Source organism: Chelon labrosus, assembly GCF_963514085.1.
Source record: "Chelon labrosus genome assembly, chromosome: 21".
Lineage (NCBI taxonomy): Eukaryota > Metazoa > Chordata > Actinopteri > Mugiliformes > Mugilidae > Chelon > Chelon labrosus.
In genome coordinates, this window is record NC_140354.1 from 408311 (window position 1) to 427561 (window position 19251).

Sequence of the window (19251 nt, forward strand, 5' to 3'; positions counted from 1 at the left end):
ATCAAAACTATGAATCAACACATATGGTATTGTGTAGTAAACAAAAAAGTGTGAAATAACTCCAAATATGATTCATTCAAAGTAGCCACCTTTTGCTTTGTTGACAGCGCTGCAAACCCGTGGACTTCTCTCAGTGAGCTTCATGATGTAGTCACCTGAAATGGTTTTCACTTCTGTTATGCCCAACTCATTTGAGAGCACAACCAAATAGGGAGAACTACACAGCGACCAGTTAAATTAACCATAAGTTTATTTAAACAAAAGAGCCAACAAAACATAACCAAACAAACAAAACCATGCTGGGGTGCCTAGAGGCACCAGCCATCCAGGAAGGAGAGGACGCCATCTTAGAAGGGCCATGCCTTTATAGATGGCCACAGGTGGGGTGGATCTCCCTAACGAGGTGGGAGGAAGCAGGCAAAGAGAACCTGGGAAGAGAGGAGCACAGAGAAACCACAAAATGGCCGAGGGTCATCACACTCAACAGGTGTGCCTTGACAGGGTTCATTTGTTGAATTTCTGGCCTTCTTAATGGGGTTGGGACCATCAGTTGTGTTGTACAGTAGTCAGGTTGGTACTCATCTGACAGCCCATTTGACAACTGTTAAAATTCATATTATGGCAAGAACCAATCAGCTAAGTAAAGAGAAATGACAGTTCATCATTAAGAACTGAAGGTCGGTCAGTCCGGAAAATTGCAGAAACTTTGAATGTGCAGTTGCAAAAACCATCAAGCACTGCTGCTGAGGATAAGTTCATCCGAGTCAAAAGCCTCAGAAGTCGCAGTAAACAGCACCTCAGATTAGAGCCCAGATCAGTAGCACACAGACTTATAGTAGCATGTACATCTGTACATCAACTGTTCGGAGGAGACTGCGCTAATCAGGCCTTTATGGTCAAATAACTGCTAGTGCGACGCAGAAAAGGGGAACGGATGGTCTCTACATGCATGGTTCCAACCATGAAGCATGGAGGGGAGGTGTCATGGTGTGGGGGTGATTTGCTGGTGACACTGTTGGGGATTTATTCAAAACTGAAGGCACAGCATGGCTACCACAGCATCTTGCAGTGACATGCTAGCCCATCCGGTTTGCATTTAGTTGGACCATCATTTATTTTTTCAACAGGACAATGACCCGAAACGCACCTCCAGGCTGTGTTAGGGCCATTTGACCAAGAAGAAGAGTGATGGAGTGCTGCGCCAGATGACCTGGCCTCACACCTGACCTAGGTCAACTGACCTAAACCCAATCGAGATGGTTTGGGATGAGATGGACCACAGAGTGAAGGCAGAAGGGCCAACAAGTGCTCAGCATCTCTGGGAACTCCTTCAAGACTGTTGGAAACCTATTTTATTTTGACTCCCTCATGAAGCACATTGAGAGAATGCCAAGAGTGTGCAAAGCAGTAATCAAAGCAAAGGGTGGCTATTTTGAAGAATCTAAAATATGAATCATATTTAGAGTTATTTCACACTTTTTTTTTTTTGTTTACTATATAAATTCCATACGTGTTGGTTCATAGTTTTGATGCCTTCAGTGAGAATCTACAATGTAAATAGTCATGAAAATAAAGAAGCACCATTAAATGAGAGGGTGTGTCCAAACTTTTGACTGGTTCTGCCTCTGTCTGCGTGGGTTTTCTCCGGGTACTCCGGCTTCCCCCCACTGTGATTAGCTACACTCTGTTAGCCCTGCGATAGACTGGCAACCTGTCCAGGGTGTACCCCACCTCTTGCCCGATGACAGCTGGGTTAGGCTCCAGTCCCCCGCAAGTGGTTACAGAAGATGAATGAGCCTGTATTGTAAAGGGGTTTTAAGTATCATAGAAAGGATCTTGTTTTCATCCACTAGCGTTGTCTTCTGTGTGCTCACCAGTGTTTTTCTTCTCAGGGATTTGGCCACTGTTTGTATTGGGATGGTAAATAGTCTTGTATTTATATAACGCTTTTCAACCTGTTGGTACAGATCCAATCCTGTTGAAGTGAACATTGATATTTGTTGAAGTGCTTATCAAGCATTACTTTGCAGCATATCCGTAAAAATCATGCTTTATATACAGGTAGGGTTTGTACACACACAGACACACAAACACACAAGAATGTATTGTGCGAGTGACATTTAGACAGCAGTCAGCAGTTTTAGACTTGTCACACTTGTGCTACTCTGGCACTGATGCTCAGCGGTGGTTGGCTGACCTTAGCTTTTTTTTATTTAATTTGCAAAAGTTAAATTCTCATCAGAGTATATATACAGACTTGGGTTACTGTTCGTGTAAGTGTTTTGTAAAGTTGTATTTGATGATTAAGACAGACAGGAATCTAATTTCTTCTTTTCAGCTTTGACGACTCACTGCATGCTACAGGAAAATGTCTTCCACAAATCTTTCCATGTTCCCTGTAGCATAGTACTTGCCACATTAGGTCATTCAGCCCTCTTTACTCTTTCCTTTCACTCCCATTTCAAGGAATATTAGAGAATGTATTATTTTGGTTTTTAGTGATACCCTCAGGATTTTGCTTCAGGAATAGATTTGTGTTAGATAAGGGTGAAAGTGTCCTTACCTTCGTCTTCTTTCATTTCTCCCCAGTGCCAGATGACCTCACTCCAGAGGAGCAGCAGGAGCTGGAGAATATTCGCCGGCGCAAGCTAGAACTGCTGGAAGACATTCAGGTAATCCTGGATGAGGATATGATTGCATGTGCAAATCTTAAAACTTTACACAAATAGTACTTAATGTCAAAAAGCAGAAAGCTTATGAAATACTACACTTATACATTTTGGTTGCGCTATTTGTGTCTTGTGTTTTTGTACTGTGTCAGCACAGTACTGTGCTGTGAATATATATCTATACAGAGCAAGTATGATGATTATTCACGTGTGCAAGCAGTCAGTTGAAAATCCCTCCTGATTACCGGAGCCCAGACTCTGCTTAAAACTCTCCCTAAAGTGGTCTGATTTCTGTTCAGTCAGTGATTATCTTTTTGGTTGTTGATTTGAGGGTAGCTGACTATGATAACTGCTCATCTCAGGCTATCATGTCCTGGGAGGGTTGGCCTCCAAATGCTACAGGGGGACACTCGGCTTCCTCTGGTCCTGACGGACACTGATGCCCCCTGTAAGGGCACCACTGCTATTCCAGTTCTGAATACTAACCTCTTTCCTCATCCCTTACTCCCACACCATCCTCTGCTGGTCCTGCATGTCGTAACCCACCCACCAAAACCACCCTCTTTTCTGTATGAGGACAATCCTTGTTTATAAAGGCAAGCATCTGAGGAATGCTTGTGATTGTGCAGGCCTTGAAAACACAGATGTCCCCTTTGTGGTTTGGCCTTTACTGAGTTAGACTTGTGAATGTGAATATCCTGTACTGCAAGATATGAACATAGAGGCTTAATGAGTATAACATTGAAATATAGAATATTGTATGGTATCTTATCAGTTATTTGCCCGAAGGAGACTGAAGGAGAGTATGCAACATTAACAGTTTCAGCTCAGAATTGACTCTGCCTTCTTTGTTGAAGTTTTTTGCTCTGATTTTAATATTGACAGTAGGTAATACAATGCCACCTGGCTTACAGACAGAAGTGATTAAATTTCTGGTTTCTAGTTAATAAGGCCCTTGTGTTTTTTTGCTTGTTTGTTTGAACAAATGCTTAGCATGTTTGTGTTGGTTACACCCTTCCACATGTCCATGGTGTCAGTAAAATTGGTGTACAGATGATTAATTTGTTCTCTTCTCATAGACATTACATTTTAAGTCTTTTTTTTCCCCCTCTGCAGCGACTGAAGGATGAGATAGCAGAAGTGACTAGTGAGATCGAGAACCTGGGTTCCACTGAGGAGAGGTAAGATAATAGGACCTAACTCCTTAACCTAGCCCATGCATTTCCCTCTCTGTTTTGTCTATGCTTGCTCCTCGCCTTCTATTAACTCAGCAAATAAATCTCTAAATTATTCATGATTAAGTTGGACCTCCCATCTCACCAAATACCCTCCCCAAATTGGCTATACTTTAATGGCAGTTTAAATGTTTTATCAGGCACACTCCGATAATGGGAGGCTTCATTGAATAATGCAGTGGGTGTACAGACAGAAGCAGACAGTGGATGGTGTCAAGAGAGGAGAGCTGTAGTCTTCTCAAGTGAATAGGGATACCATCAGCTTCCAAAAATGACTGAAGCACTCTTTCACTTGTATCTAAAACTCTTTAGATACAGCACCTGGGAAAGAACATTGTGATCTAGGAATCAATGAGGACATTTTTAATCTTGTTTGAATTCATTTATTTATTTTTCAATCATTAAATCGAAATTAATAATTATTTATAATTAATTTTCAAATACCATTGCATGTCTCTTGCAGTGTTATGGGAGAAATACATTTTTGATACATTTTTATTTAAAATATTTCAGAAAAGGTTTTCTTTATTAATAGTAACTATTATCTTTTTGGTATATGTAATATTCAATATCATCAAACAAAATGCATACCTAAACTGCAGCATGTACTGCTACCAGTATACTTTATTTGTTAAAAAATAAAAGTATTTTTTGATAAAATGTACCACTTATTGAATGGAGAAACATTCACAATGAAAATATTACAATAAATGGATTGCACTTAAATATTTCTTCATCAAATAAAGGCCTCCAGTATGTTTTCTTTCACCATAAAGTTGAAGCTGTGCAATGCCACTTTAAGTATAACATGAACACAAGAATAACAACATATAAGCTGGTCAAGAAGGCTCAACAGCAACTGTACTTCCTGAGGAAGCTGAGGAAGTTTGGCATGTCGCCTAAAATCCTCAGCAACTTCTACAGCTGCATCATTCAGAGCATCTTGACCAGCTGCATCACCGTGTGGTACGGCAGCACTATGGCCATGGACTCCAAGCATATACAAGCATAGATAGATAGATAGATAGATAGATAGATTCAAGCATCCAGTAGCAGTAACATACATTGAACATAAAATACAAAAGCATGGAGTCCACAGGAGAGCTGCCTTCATCACCAAGGACCCCACCCACCCCCAACACAGACTGTTCACATTCTTACCCTCAGGACGCAGTTACATGAGTGTGAAATGCAGGACCGCAAGACTGGAGAAGTCCTTTTTCCCCACTGCCATCATACTCCTAAACAGCTGACAGGAGTCTATAATCATGGACTACTTCATGTCATACATTGCACTGTTCACTTTTTCAGTTTCTGTTTACATTTCAGTTCATCGTTTACATTCCCATTTGAACATTGATATTTGCTGTAAGTTAAGGCTTTAGAGTTCTGCTGGTACAGTGATGTGTTGTACTTTTTCACCTTCTTCAGCTGAAAATATGCTTTTGCGTTCCGTTACAAATCCAGTCTTTTTGCCTGTGTAAAAATCTCTTTCCCGATGTTCTTCCATCTGTGTCCTGTCTTGTCATCAGTAATGGGAATAATGGCGTTAAAATAAATGGCTGCATAAGTGATGATGATTGGCTAAGGTAGGGTAAGATATCATGGTAAGCCAATCAGCGGCAGGGCAGTGTTCAGTTGGGCTGGTGTTGTTTACACACAAACGCGCGCATAGCAGTATCACACAAGCGATCAGAGATAGCCTGCAGCAATGGCGTTGGCGCATTCAGAGGTAAAGTTGCCCTTTTCAAGGTGGATGTATAGGCACTACTTTAACCTCATTGAGGTAAAAGGCAAGGACGTACACGTGAAGTGTACATTACGCTCAGACAAAAATCTAATTCTTAGACGTATTTAAACATTTTTATTTTTTTTTAAAGTAACACAAACGTTACTTTCCCTGGTAACTAGTTACTTTTATAGTGGAGTAATTCAGTTTCTAACTCAGTTACTTTTTGGGAGAAGTAACTAATAACTATAATTAATTACTTTTTAAAAGTAACATGCCCAACACTGCTTGTCATATCGGTTGACACTGAAAAATGAGGCAGCTAAAGTTTGCTGCTTGGTAATTATGGTTTGAAGATGGGGATGGGAGATAGTATGAGGTTCTCACAGACTCCTATTCCACTGCATGCCTCTGCTTCAGATGCTGGAACAGATTTGTCATGCTGCTACCTTTAAGAGACGTTTTTCAAACTTTACACAGTCCAGCAATCGCTGCGGCTCCTAAATAAATTAGGGACTGTGTATAAAAAGTTAGTGTGATAATGCGGTTCAACCCCTTGAATTAAAGTTGATATTCTGCACGGCCCGTGGTTATTATGTAACTTTAATATTCTTTAGCAGATGGCAAACATCGTAACAGTAACGGTGTCCAAACATATATGGATCCAACTGTAAATATGATTTATCTGCAATCTGATTTTGCCATTATGATTAATGGATTTATTGAGAAACAGATTAATTGTATAATTACAATAAAATGCATAATTGTAATAGTAGAAATTGAACTGAAACTCAATTATGCTCTCATCATGAGATCACATTAACATATTATAACCGAGTAAGCTTTGTAAAGTAAAACAGCCAAGGTTCAAGGTTCAAGGTTCAAGGAGTCTTTATTGTCCCCGAGGGGCAAATTGTTCTGCAGTTTGCTGAACGCCAACAGCAGAACGCGGTGCAGAAGCACCTCTGCAGAAAAGATCTGCTGGTGCCAGTATTTTGGACCATTACATTGAATTCTGTCTGATTCTTAGTTGATGATCAGTGCCTAGGAGTTGCTGTTGTGTATTTTTCTTTTTCAGGCAAAAACATAACGAAGACAGAGACGTAGGTTTCCATTACCATTACACTCTAACTGGGTGTATGCAAACTTTTGCAGATAGATAATACAGGCATGAGGCCTTAAAGAAAAATCCAATTTAGTACGGTATTTGCTCATCAGTGGCAGAATATAGTGAAAAACATCTTCCCTAATTAGTTCTACACTGCATAAATTTTAACTTGTGTGAAGAATAGCGTCATTAGGTAAAACTTCAAGTATGATATAGTTAAAATATGTTTTTATGAAAAAATGTTTGAATAAAAGTTTGAAAGTTTTGTGGCCAATGTTATGTGTGTCATTTAGTCGTAAGCTGACCAAAGGATTAATCAACCACTCAATAATTTATATAATATTAAGATTCAATAGATTGATTGAAAACATAACTGTTTGTAGCAACTCATACTTACAAATTTAGGTTCATTTTAGGAATCACTAACAGTACACCTTCTTCCTAGGAAAAATATGCAGAGGAGCAAACAGGTGGCTATGGGCCGTAAGAAATTTAACATGGACCCCAAAAAGGTAGGTAGAAGAAACTGTTGTGATTCTTTGGAAAATGCGATTTTTGTCCTATGTTTCTTTGTATGCACGGGTAAACTGGGGTTCATTTTTTTCCTTAGGGGATCCAGTTTCTGATTGAGAACGACTTGCTGAAGAATACCTGTGATGACATTGCTCAATTCCTCTACAAGGGCGAGGGCCTGAACAAAACAGCCATTGGCGACTACCTTGGAGAGAGGTCAGAATAAATATTTTGTTCCTCTATCTAACCATCCCTTCATATTTTTTATTATCATTTGCCAGCACTCATCCATATAGATGATAAAAGCAAGCCTAGTAAGTGCATGTTTTCCCTGTTTGCTCAGTTTCATCTGTATTAGGGTCACCCTGTCCCTACCAAAATACAGATTATTGGTTACACATTTAGGCAACAAGTGTTTGAAATTAGTTGGACTGGCAGTGTTACAGACAAGGTTTGGTCTGTAAAGGTCAGACCAGGATATTCTCTTTGTTTGATTGCTATCAAGCTCTCAAAGTGCATTTCTGAATCTATAATCAGGGATGATAGCAGTATGCATTTTATCCCAGAACTCATAGCCCCTGTGTTCCCGTTAGCCTCATTGGAAATGTAGATGTGAGGGGCTCTAACCACTACAGCACAAACACACTTTATTCTTCATTAGCAACCATGAAATCACTTTTTATAAAATAGTGTAAAGCTACAGTTTACTCACTTACAAGTGTCCATTAGTTTTATTTGGTTTGATATGTTTTGGAGCATTCATGTTTTGCATATTTATTTTGTCTTGCTTATTTAGAATATCACTTTTGAAATGTTTGCTATTAAGAAAATTGGCCCATTTTATGTTTTGTCTTCCTTAGAGATGAGTTCAACATCCAAGTCCTCCATGCCTTTGTCGAGCTTCATGAGTTCACAGACCTCAACCTGGTTCAGGCCCTAAGGTGAGATGTCTTCCTAGCTTCTGTTGCTAGGTTTGTAACAGTGGGATTAAGTCAATTTTCAAGATGCAGTTCTTAGTTTCTTTTCCATGCCCGACCAGAAAAGAAATCAGCTTTTTCAGATTGGGAGTGAGTCTGTTGTTTACTGTGGAGTTGTGTCCCTTCACAGGCAGTTCCTGTGGAGTTTTAGGCTACCAGGAGAAGCCCAGAAGATTGACCGCATGATGGAGGCCTTTGCTCAGCGCTATTGCCAATGCAACCCTGGTGTTTTCCAGTCCACAGGTAACCAGCCACCATGTCATTCAACCTGTTATTCAATTCTAAATAGGGATAAATGTCTGAGGAGTGAAATAACACAATGACATTTCATTGTATGTCTTGATAAAGTAACTCTTAAAGTTAGCTGTTTAAGTCTAACTAATGGCCATTCTCTGCAATAATTGGAATTACAGTTAAAATAATTCAAATGTATGGGATAGTTAATAGTGTCACTCAGTCACATAATTTTCCATTTTACACTGACATGTAATGGCAATGAACTGCTTTAGTTAGCAGAGAGACAGGCTGACACGATGAACTGTATGTCTTGGAAGAGTGTGTTTGGCTTATGGGAAATAAAGCCCCTAGCAGTTAAATAACTGTCTCTAACATAGATCCAAATGGTTATGATTAATGCATGGCACTACTCAATAGCATAACATGACTTATAAAGTGCTGCTCCATCAGCAATGTGGTTCCTACGCTGTTGTTTAGCTTGCATGCAGTGCACACAGACACATTAAAGTGCAGAAACGCGCATGCATATTTAGTACATTGTGTTCCAGTTCCACTCCTGCCCAGTCTCCTTGCTAACAAAGCTACATCTATCTGTTCCTCTCTGTTTGACTGTGGTAGCAAGACAACATTTCAGTACCTCATATACCTCGCACCCATCCTCATAGAGTGATTCCTCTATGTGTGTGTTTCAGACACCTGTTACATACTGTCATTCGCCATCATCATGCTAAACACCAGCCTCCACAATCCGAATGTGAAGGACAAGCCATCTGTGGAACGATTCATCTCCATGAACAGAGGGATAAATGATGGAGGAGACTTACCTGAAGACCTGCTCAGGGCAAGTAGTACCTCCACATTCAGTTCCCTGGGATTTGTCACCTTCTATCTTTCTATCTGTCAACCACATTTGTATTCACAGTCAGCTATGTTTGTTGTAGAATCTGTATGAGAGCATCAAGAATGAACCTTTCAAAATTCCAGAAGACGATGGCAATGACCTCACACACACTTTCTTCAACCCAGACAGAGAGGGCTGGCTGCTAAAACTGGGTGAGTGAAAGCATAGTGTTTGCACACTCTCCTTGGGATAACCAAGGAGATTTCATTATTATGTCCGGTCCAATAAATGACTTTGTTGAGTCTGTACCAGATAAGGCATAACTCACCTAAGGTCAGTGGAGTGTGTATACGCACACTGTGTATGTTAACATGCCTGTGAGCATGTGTGAATAGTAAATACTCCCCCCAGGACATCTCTGCATACTTTTAATGTATTATGAAAGTCCCCTAGAGGTCACACCACCACATGTGGAGGTCTTCGAATGATTTAAGACAAGATATATTCACACACAGACATACATACTAATACTAACTTTCAGAACTCCTAAATCAAATGTCAGCACAAATGTCAGTGATATTATTTTATTTATTTATTTATTTATTTGATAGGGAAAGTGCGCATTAATGAACATCTATTCAGACAGCAATAGACGTAAATATGCCGGATTATAGCAACAATGCTAATTTGCATCTGCAGTCCCTATGCAGGTAACACAAAAACATGATAAGACATAGGACAGGACCATAGATCACAATAAGAGCACAACATAAGACAGTACATTACTAAGAAGACAAAAGTCAATGGTTACAAGACTGGTTTGCTTTCAGCCACTGCTTGAGGTGAGTTTTGAAGGTTTGTAATGTGGGACACTCCCTTATGGAAAGTGGAAGACTGTTCCAGATCTTACTGGCCTTTACAGAAAGAGCATTTTGTCCAAATGTCAGCACAAATGTCAGTGATATTATAAAAACATCAGTTATGTAAAGTGATTGTTTTGGAAAACGTTTTTTCTTCCTTTTTCTGTTTTATTCACTTGGTAAATTTGATTTGGTATTTGAGATGCAGAGATTGTCTGATTGTGCTAACTTCCAGTAGTAGTTTTTTTCCAGTGTCTTTGCCCTAACCATAGACTGTACATAAATTTGGACAGTGCGTCCCCACTTTCTTACATTGGCCAAACTGACGCTAGTTTCAGGGGGTATGGGCGGCAGCATCTTGTAAGTTTGGAGCCAAACTGTGCAGTCCCAGAGTGGAGCGGTGTGGTGTTATTGATGACCTGCCAGCACTTCCGTCACTCACGTTTCGTTTGCACTCTGCTCTACCTCCACCAGTATCAAATGTTGGTTTATACATTGTACTTATTTATTTATTATTTTCAACTACAGGGCCGCCTCACGGAGTGGTTGGCATGGCAACTTGTAGTCATCATGATGTCACATCCTGTTTCTATAGTGTAAAATATCTAAAAAAAAAAATAACTAAAACGAGACTTTTTAGAAAAACAGACACTGAAGTATGCATCGCTTTTGAGGAACTGGTGTTGTCCCAACCTATTGCTAATTTCTTAATCATACATATTTTTTAGACACAAACAAATGTGTATCTATATATAAATATTATTATGTGATTTTATCTGCAGTTTAACAGTCACAGTCATATCATCAGCAGAAAAACACAATCCTGGATCCAACTCCTGTGTCTTCTGACAATTCTCTCTGTTGTACATATTGTACAGATTCACAATGTAATTAGTAAAAACATATGAACGTGTAAAATAAAGTCTTCCAATCACTGTGAATCTTTACAACCAACTATACCAAGGGAGGGAAGAGTGATTCTTTCTCCGGGGACTCTTAACTAGCATATCTGAACAAAATAATCAGGGTGGAAGGTCATTTACCTGTTATAAATGGACCCAAGTAGAGGCATTATTTCATGTAGTGTTTTACAGTAGCTTTCATAGGTCAACACTGAGTCGAAAACCCTCTTGTGAACTGATGGATATGGGAAATGTGTTGATCATGAAACCTGTAAAGTAGTACATCAAAGCCTTGCTGGAACCAGAAATGACTGTGGTGCTATAATTTCCTATCATTTAATTTATTTGTTTTTTTGTTTCCTTTTCCTCTTTGTGTGTTTGTTTGTTGTTTTTCCTCAGGAGGTAGGTACACCTGCTCATACCCAATACTAGTCCATCTCTCAGCTCTCCGGTGCTTTTGGGGTCTGCCATGCTTTTATGTACTTGTCCGTTTTTATTACATTCATACAGAAGTTTTTGTCTGCAAATATTTTTTGTCGTTTTGTTTGTTTGTTGGCCAATAACGGGGTGCAATTTCCACCCCATGGGGTCCAATCGGGGAACTGATTCTTTGATCATTATTCCAAGCAGTCCAACTCTTTTTTTCTGTATGCTGTGGTTGTCACTCTGTTTGATCTGAGTTGTTCCAGAAAGCTGCATTATACCTTTTTTTCCCCAAACAGCGAGCACAACAAAAGACTGCTTGACTTTTAATTTGGACCATGACCCAATGTACCCATTGAGGAGTTGTTGTGTGCTCTCTAGTTGCATAGAAAAGGAATACTGCATCTTTTTAACAATGTAGCTCTGCTCTTCTTATCTCTTGCTTCAAATGAATCTGAAGGGTACCAATGTGGCTGTGGCTTGGTGAGGTGCTGGACCAAAATGGCCCACGCTGTGGGGGAGAAGTCTGGGCAAAGGGATGTGCTCAAATGGATTAATTTTTGTGAATGGATTCACATTGGAATCATTGTTTTGCAATAAACGGACAAACAAAACAAAATCGTTAAAATACAGACAATCAGACGAACAAGCAGTGAGCTGACATATTTCTGAAAGAAATCAGCCCCTGCAAAAACGTCCCTTCTTAAACTAAACTCATCCAGAGACTCCCTATAGACTCAGCTCTGCCCAACCTAGCACCATCCACACAACCCTGCATCAGTCTGCTGGGATGTTAAACATTGTCCCAGCCATTCTCGCTCAGAACGAGTTCATGTCTCTTTTGATCTTTTTTTTTTTTTTCTTCTTTTGCAAAATGTTGATGAGTTGAGTGTCTTGTCAGTTGAAGATAGTCGATGATGTCTGTGGGTAGTATACATGAAGTGTCTGGCCTATCATTATGTCTGTGATATAATGGGATATCATATACAGTGCTAGTGCTGTTATATGATATTAAAAGTGTGTTCTACATTTCTGTATAGAAACATCCTCAAAACCTCACCTGTTGGAAAATGGATTTGACGATGATTTTTTTCTAAATGGTGGTGGGATGGCCTTGTGTAGCCCCTCTGTATACGACGATTAGAGATGATACTACTTAACTGGACGCAGTTCCTATATATATATATATATAAAAGCCCCAACAGGAAATTTTAAGTGTAAGATTAATCAAGAGAAGCCAAACATATTTCCTGCATCTGAGCTTCCTTTCCCACTCAGTCTACATCCCATCCTACCAGATAGAGGCTGTCCTCTCTGTTGTGGTCAGGTTACCCTCAGAAGAGGTATGGCTGTTTAAGGGGGTAAGAGGTCAGTTATATATCAGCAAGTATGGAGATAATCAACTAACTAGGCAAAAACTTAATTATCTCCACTTTCCCCACTCTGCCTTCATACACTTATTTGAGTGCTTTGAACATGATTAACTGTCTTCTAGTAACTTCATGTAGGTGGTTCACTGAATTCAGGCAGTGCAAACCACATAGATCTATTGATCCTAATTGTCAAGACTATTCCTTCTCAGCAAAAGGGAAAGAGAAATGAAGCCTAGTGAAGAGAGAATATTTCAGGAAAATATAGTATCTTTGTATACCATTATAAAATCCACCCCATGTACCCTTCATATGTAATTGATTAACTATGAAGGACTTTCAAATGGCAAAAGGCTGTTATTGAAGCATATGTGTTAAAATACAGGGGAATGAATGAAATGGCTATGAAAAAATAGTTAAATCAGATATTACTGTGGTATTGGGAGCACATGGTACGAATAAGATTCTGTGTGTAGAAGGGGTCGTCTTTAATGCCACGCGTTTGTCCGGCCATTCATCTGTCTGCCTGTCTGCCGCTTTATCTGGTGCTTTGGTGCTTTTCCTCGCTCTCATTGTGTCCTCCTTTCGCTGATCATCACTGATTCTGGCTGTTTGCTCTGCAGGGGGACGAGTTAAAACCTGGAAACGGAGGTGGTTCATCCTTACAGACAACTGTCTGTACTACTTTGAGTACACCACAGTGAGTACAGTACTGTTTCTCAGTCACAGCTTGCTTGTTTCTGTACCACCCTGTCATTTATATATTTTGTATTTGTGCAGGACAAAGAGCCCAGAGGAATTATCCCATTAGAGAACCTGAGCATCAAGGAGGTGGAGGACAAGAAGCCTGTAAGTACACCCCCCTGCACTGGTTCATTGTGGGATTAAACCCAATCAGAACGGTAGTGGTATTTAGGTGTCATAGTATTTTTGGTTATTTTTTAACAATTGCAACTTCTCTTCTAACCTCTTTCCACTTTACATATGTAGAACTGCTTTGAGCTTTTCATTCCCGACAACAAGGACCAGGTCATAAAAGCATGCAAGACTGAGGCTGACGGACGTGTTGTCGAGGGCAATCACACTTTCTACCGTATCTCTGCCCCCACAGCTGAGGAAAAAGATGAATGGATGAACAGCATCAAGTAATTTATTTATTTTTTTTAATGACACAGTTCTTGTTTGTTATTCACATGCAAGGCTCGTTACAGTAGGTAAACTCCAAAACTAAGAGTGACATCAAAGGCAAAATCAGCTACAAAATTTTGGCAAGTTGGCACCATAGTTGGCTAATAGTGCTAACCATTCAGATAGCAATTAGCTATTAGCAATCACTGCATATATCTTCTGCTGAATAAAATATACAAACATGATTCCCTGGCAGGTTCTGCAGTTCTAATCATATTTGTGGATGTTTAGTGAAAGTCGTACTGTAAGCATCTGCTGTGGATTATTACCCCAAAATAACTAAATGTTATCATATGCAGATTGCTCAAAACTAATATTTCACTTGGTTGGTATTTAGTCATGGTAAATGCTTTTATATAGCCACTGTGCGAATTACCCCACCATATTTGGGGGGTACTGCTCCTTCACTTCTATGACCATCATGGTCTACTACTGTATCAACCCCCACCATGATCGCAAAAACACATCCAAGGTCTAAACATGCGACAAATTGATCATCAGTATCTCATTATTGCTATTATAGATCCAAAGAGATCTGTTTGATCAACTTCCAAAAGTTAGAATAGTTGAATACACTGAAATACTATTCTAACGAGTATAATACTGCCTATTTCATGAAATCTTGATTTGGTTCATTTTTAGATAGGCTATCATTAGACCTGGAGGTAAGGCAGAACTTTCTCATATGCTGGGATAAACTGAAACCAATTTTCTATTATATCTATTACATTTCTATTATATTTTCTATGGTGGTAGTTAGTGTCAGTAAATCAACACGTAAAAAAAAAGATATTAAATAATAGAAATAGAAAAAATAGAAAACTATACTAACCAATTAAAAACAAATTCAAATACTAGCATGGTATTCAGCTGCTCTTGGCTCTGGCTGAGATTGTAATTTTATGTAGGCTTAGCTACATCAGTACTTCTAATAACAAACAACACAGGACATGTGTCAAATTCATTTCTCAGGGCACAATTGATTCATAATGAAATGAGAATGGAAACCTATAGAGTTTTTACCTGCCTACCTCACCATACAGCTATAAGCTAAGCTTGCTTGAAATAGAGACTTAGCTTGCTAACTAACGTTGGTAATTAACGTTCTTCTAACGTCGGAGTGCACTTTACTAGCCAAGACGTGACATGAGCTATGAAAGAACAAAACACTTTAATAAATGTAAAATCACGCGTTTTCAACAAGCCAAACTTCTGCTGGCAACTTACATTTACCCATGCACATCAGGCTCAGCAGTGAAATCAACCAACTGCAGGAATTTACCCGGCGTTTTTATCGCGTTTTATGATACCTACCTCCTGCACTTGAGAAAGTTGCGGCATCTGCGTCGGAAGCTTATAACGCCACAGAGGTGAAAAATGGTATGGTCCAAAACGGGGGTTCCGAAATAGCAACATTAAAATATCCCTACAGTGAAAATGGGAGTTAACTTGTAGGCTATTGTTATTTTTATTATTATTATTTTCACAACATCAGAAAAAATTACTTGACCCCCCCCAAAAGTGATATTTCTGTCTCTTTGGGGGGTACTGGGTCTTCAATGGGGGATACAGTACCCCCCAGTACCGCCCGTAATTCGAACTATGTATATAGCGCTTTTCTACCTATTGGCACTCAAAGCGCTTTACAGTCACAGACACATCTACCCATTCGTTCACACAAGCACTCACACATTCACACATCAGTGCCACGCACTGGGAGCAACTGGGGGTTCAGTGTCTTGCTCAAGGACACTTCGGCATGTGGCACATTCCGGGGATCGAACCGCTAACCCTGGTTTGTGGACAACCCGCTCTACCTACTGAGCCACAGCCGCCCCATGCTTCCAAAAATGTCCTGCTTGGCATGCTGATCATTGTAGTTTGTTGTAACTGCCCCGATTATGCTGTGTTGTTGCTAAAAAAAGAAAACACAGGAAATAAGGAAACCAACGACTTTCATGACTCAGTTAAATTCTAAGATTTTGCTTCCAATACAAACTGAAAAATTGCTCTGCTTATATGTGAGTCTGCATAAGTATATAAATTTGCACACATTGTGCCAATACATTTCTCTCACTGAAATTTTCCTCTGTGTCTGTTCTCACAGAGCTGCCATCAGCAGGGACCCTTTTTACGAGATGCTGGCAGCCAGGAAGAAGAAGGTGTCGTCCATGAAGAGGCACTAGAGGTGCTCCGCTTTCCAACGCTGCACTTGACAGAACAGGGGTCCCGTTTATACTTGCCATTTCTGGGGTGATGCCCCACAATAGAGGTCTGCCTCAGACTATACATTATCAGGTCTGGCTTTGGGACTCTACAGGCCAGAAGAATAGGAAGCATGCTGGGGTTTCTAGATAAGATTCAGGGCCAAAGCCTCCTCTAACGTTCTGTCTGAATGTCTCTTTCACTCTTCTGCTCTAAAATGCTCTAAAAACCACATATTCCATGTACATTGCATACATGCACAACACAACATGAATACACTCATGCAATTCCCCTGCTGCACACAATTATAACTCAGCAGGTCTGACCGAGTGCAGCACTCAAACCAAATGATTCCTCTATCTATATTAATGTTTTTTCTTATCTTAGGGTAAGACACACAAAGCTTTAACTGTTCATTCCTCTTGAGATTTTTTTGTTTTTGCAACAAAAGCTGTTTAGAGGCCATTGAGCAGGAGAAGTGGGTATAATTTGCCAACTGTTAGTGGTTTTGTAGAAAAAAAGAAAAGAAAACTTCTTCAAAAAATACAAATAAAAACTTCTCAGGAGATTGTTACAATGTCTAGAAACTTTCTATGTCAGGCTGATCCTCGTTTTATCATGACAGCCATGCAAAGAGTGAAGGGTTTGACTGAGTCCTGTGCTCCTATGTTTTTGTAAATGTGCAGGGAGTGTCTGCTTGCTTGGACAGGGTCTCAGTGTTGGACTTTACTTTCAGTGTGGATTTCCTCAAGGTCTTGAAGATCATTCCTATGGATCAGTGATGACTGCATCATCTTGGGCTTCTGGAGTCTGAGTTCTCATTTTGTCTAAACAACACAACTGACAGGCCCCTTTTAGTTTTCTCTTCCAATCATTTAAAAGTTGGAAAATGAATAATGTATGAAATCCTGCTGGTTATCAACTGTAATTCAATTTTCTTTACATACTTTACAACAAACGTCATGACATATCGATGAACAAGCTTTAAAAGACACAAATACATGTGTGGATCATGGCAACCATGCGTGGAAAAACATGGGTGTTAACCTTCTCAGGATTCAGTTACCTACTCTGTGTATCAGGAATGTATTTCGGAGAACCAAAATATTGAGGGCTAGATGGCTGATTGGGCAGTTCAGTAGTGATATATTCAAAAGCAAAATTGCTTTGAGGTAAATACAGTCAGAGATATGCATTTCATATTTCATTTTTTTTCCTACCCTTGTCTACAGTCTTCTCTTGTCTCATCTGCACGTGCTGTCCATACTCCTTGCTCTCTGCCTGTTTCCTAGTTCTCCTGGAGGAATAAATATGCAAATTTTAAACTGTCATAATTTTACGCAATATTGATTTAAGTTTCAAAGTTGTACATATTTAGATGTATAATAGATATTTCATCCTCATCTTGTTTCTTATTAGTTTTGCAGTTGTTCCTTTTATATCCTGTCATAATGTTTGGTTTCAGGTTTTTATCAGCCCAGTTTAATCAAGCAGAAATAAAGTTGTCACAATGTCGACTGTAATAGAATGTTTTTGAACAAATGAATTATTATTGATCTCATGTTACAGTTTTGAAATTACTCCAGTAGGTGGCAGTATATGATAAGGACTACAAAGGCATTCATACATTTGAAACAGTATTTCAGTGGATATGAAGCGCATTTTATACACTAAAGTAGTTACATTTTACCAAATAAATATCTCATTAAATCATATTAATTAATCACATTAATCATAATGCCAGTGTGCTTGATCCTGAATATTGTTTCCACTTTGTCAGCTATGAAAAATACATTTTTACCCTCTTAAATCTGACTATAATGAAGTAGAAAATAGCACATGCATTGTCTTATTCCTGTTAAAAGTTTTATTCAGATATGGATTAAATGTAATGACGCCAATCTCACCTTTGGAGAAATGTGATTGCATGCACATGTCACTCTCATCCGTGGAAAATGGTGACTACTGGAATAGACACAAAATCCCATACTGATCTAACTTTGCATGAGGGATGGACAATCATTACGTTGTTCCCAAAAATCTTTGTTTTTTGAGCTACAAGTACACTTTTAGTGAAACTAAGAGAAAATGCTAAATTGTACTAATTCACTGCAGCTTTAGAATTGTAAAAACATACACACGTTGGTACCGTTCTATTAAAGAAAGAAAAACCCATGGTGGTCACTGAAATAACTCAAAACTGACAAACGTAATAATAAATAAAAATTTACTGAAAATTAACTAATGAAAATCAGACACTGATTTTAAATTGAGGTTCATCAGAATAATTTTAAAAACCAAACTAATGAAACTGGCCTGGACAAAAATGATGGTACCCCTAGAAAAAATTAAAAATAATTTGACCATAGGGACATGTTAAACTTAGGTGCGTCCTGTAATTACCATCACAGATGTCTTCGAAATTGTGATCACTCTGTCTGCCTAAGGATGAAAAGTGATCACTGTCCTGTTTGGTATCATGGTGTGTACTACACTGAACATATACCACAGAAAGCTAAGGAGAGAGTTGTCTCAGGAGATTAGAAACAAAATTATAGACGAGCGTGTTAAAGGTAAAGGCCGTCCATTATTATTATCTTTATCATAATATAACAATAATAATAGTATCATATTATTATCATAAAGGTGTAAGACCATCCTCAAGCAGCTAGATGTTCCTGTGACTACAGTTCCACATATTCAGAAGTAGGACTGTCCCTAGATATGGCTGCAAGAGGAAAATTTGATGACGAGTTAAAGAGAAGAATAATACGGACGCTAACTTAAAAATCAGTTTTAAGTTACTTTTGTGACCTTCTTGGGTTTCTTTTTCCTTAACGGAAGAGTACCAACATTTTTGTCCATGTCTGTAAGAAAGTGGAATGATAAAGTCAGTATTCTGACTACCTGAGTAACTCGGGCTGAATCACGTTTATTTGAGTAGCAAAATAAAGGATAATTAGTTCCAAAAGTTGTTTAAAAATGTTCACGATA

At 39.0% G+C, this 19251-nt stretch overlaps 1 protein-coding gene across 1 annotated transcript in view; it reads left to right on the forward strand.

Annotated features, from left to right (window-relative positions):
* Positions 1-17772, forward strand: part of cyth1a (cytohesin 1a) — a 35153-nt gene extending 17381 nt beyond the window's left edge. Inside the window, exons 2-13 of the mRNA XM_084570858.1 lie at positions 2590-2672; positions 3786-3850; positions 7187-7253; positions 7352-7470; positions 8115-8195; positions 8362-8474; positions 9161-9309; positions 9410-9521; positions 13488-13564; positions 13645-13713; positions 13855-14009; positions 16160-17772. Of these exons, the coding sequence (XP_084426984.1) occupies positions 2590-2672; positions 3786-3850; positions 7187-7253; positions 7352-7470; positions 8115-8195; positions 8362-8474; positions 9161-9309; positions 9410-9521; positions 13488-13564; positions 13645-13713; positions 13855-14009; positions 16160-16238 (1169 nt within the window). The 3' untranslated portion in view covers positions 16239-17772. The remainder of the gene's footprint in view (positions 1-2589; positions 2673-3785; positions 3851-7186; positions 7254-7351; positions 7471-8114; positions 8196-8361; positions 8475-9160; positions 9310-9409; positions 9522-13487; positions 13565-13644; positions 13714-13854; positions 14010-16159) is intronic.
* The last annotated feature ends 1479 nt before the right edge of the window (positions 17773-19251 follow it).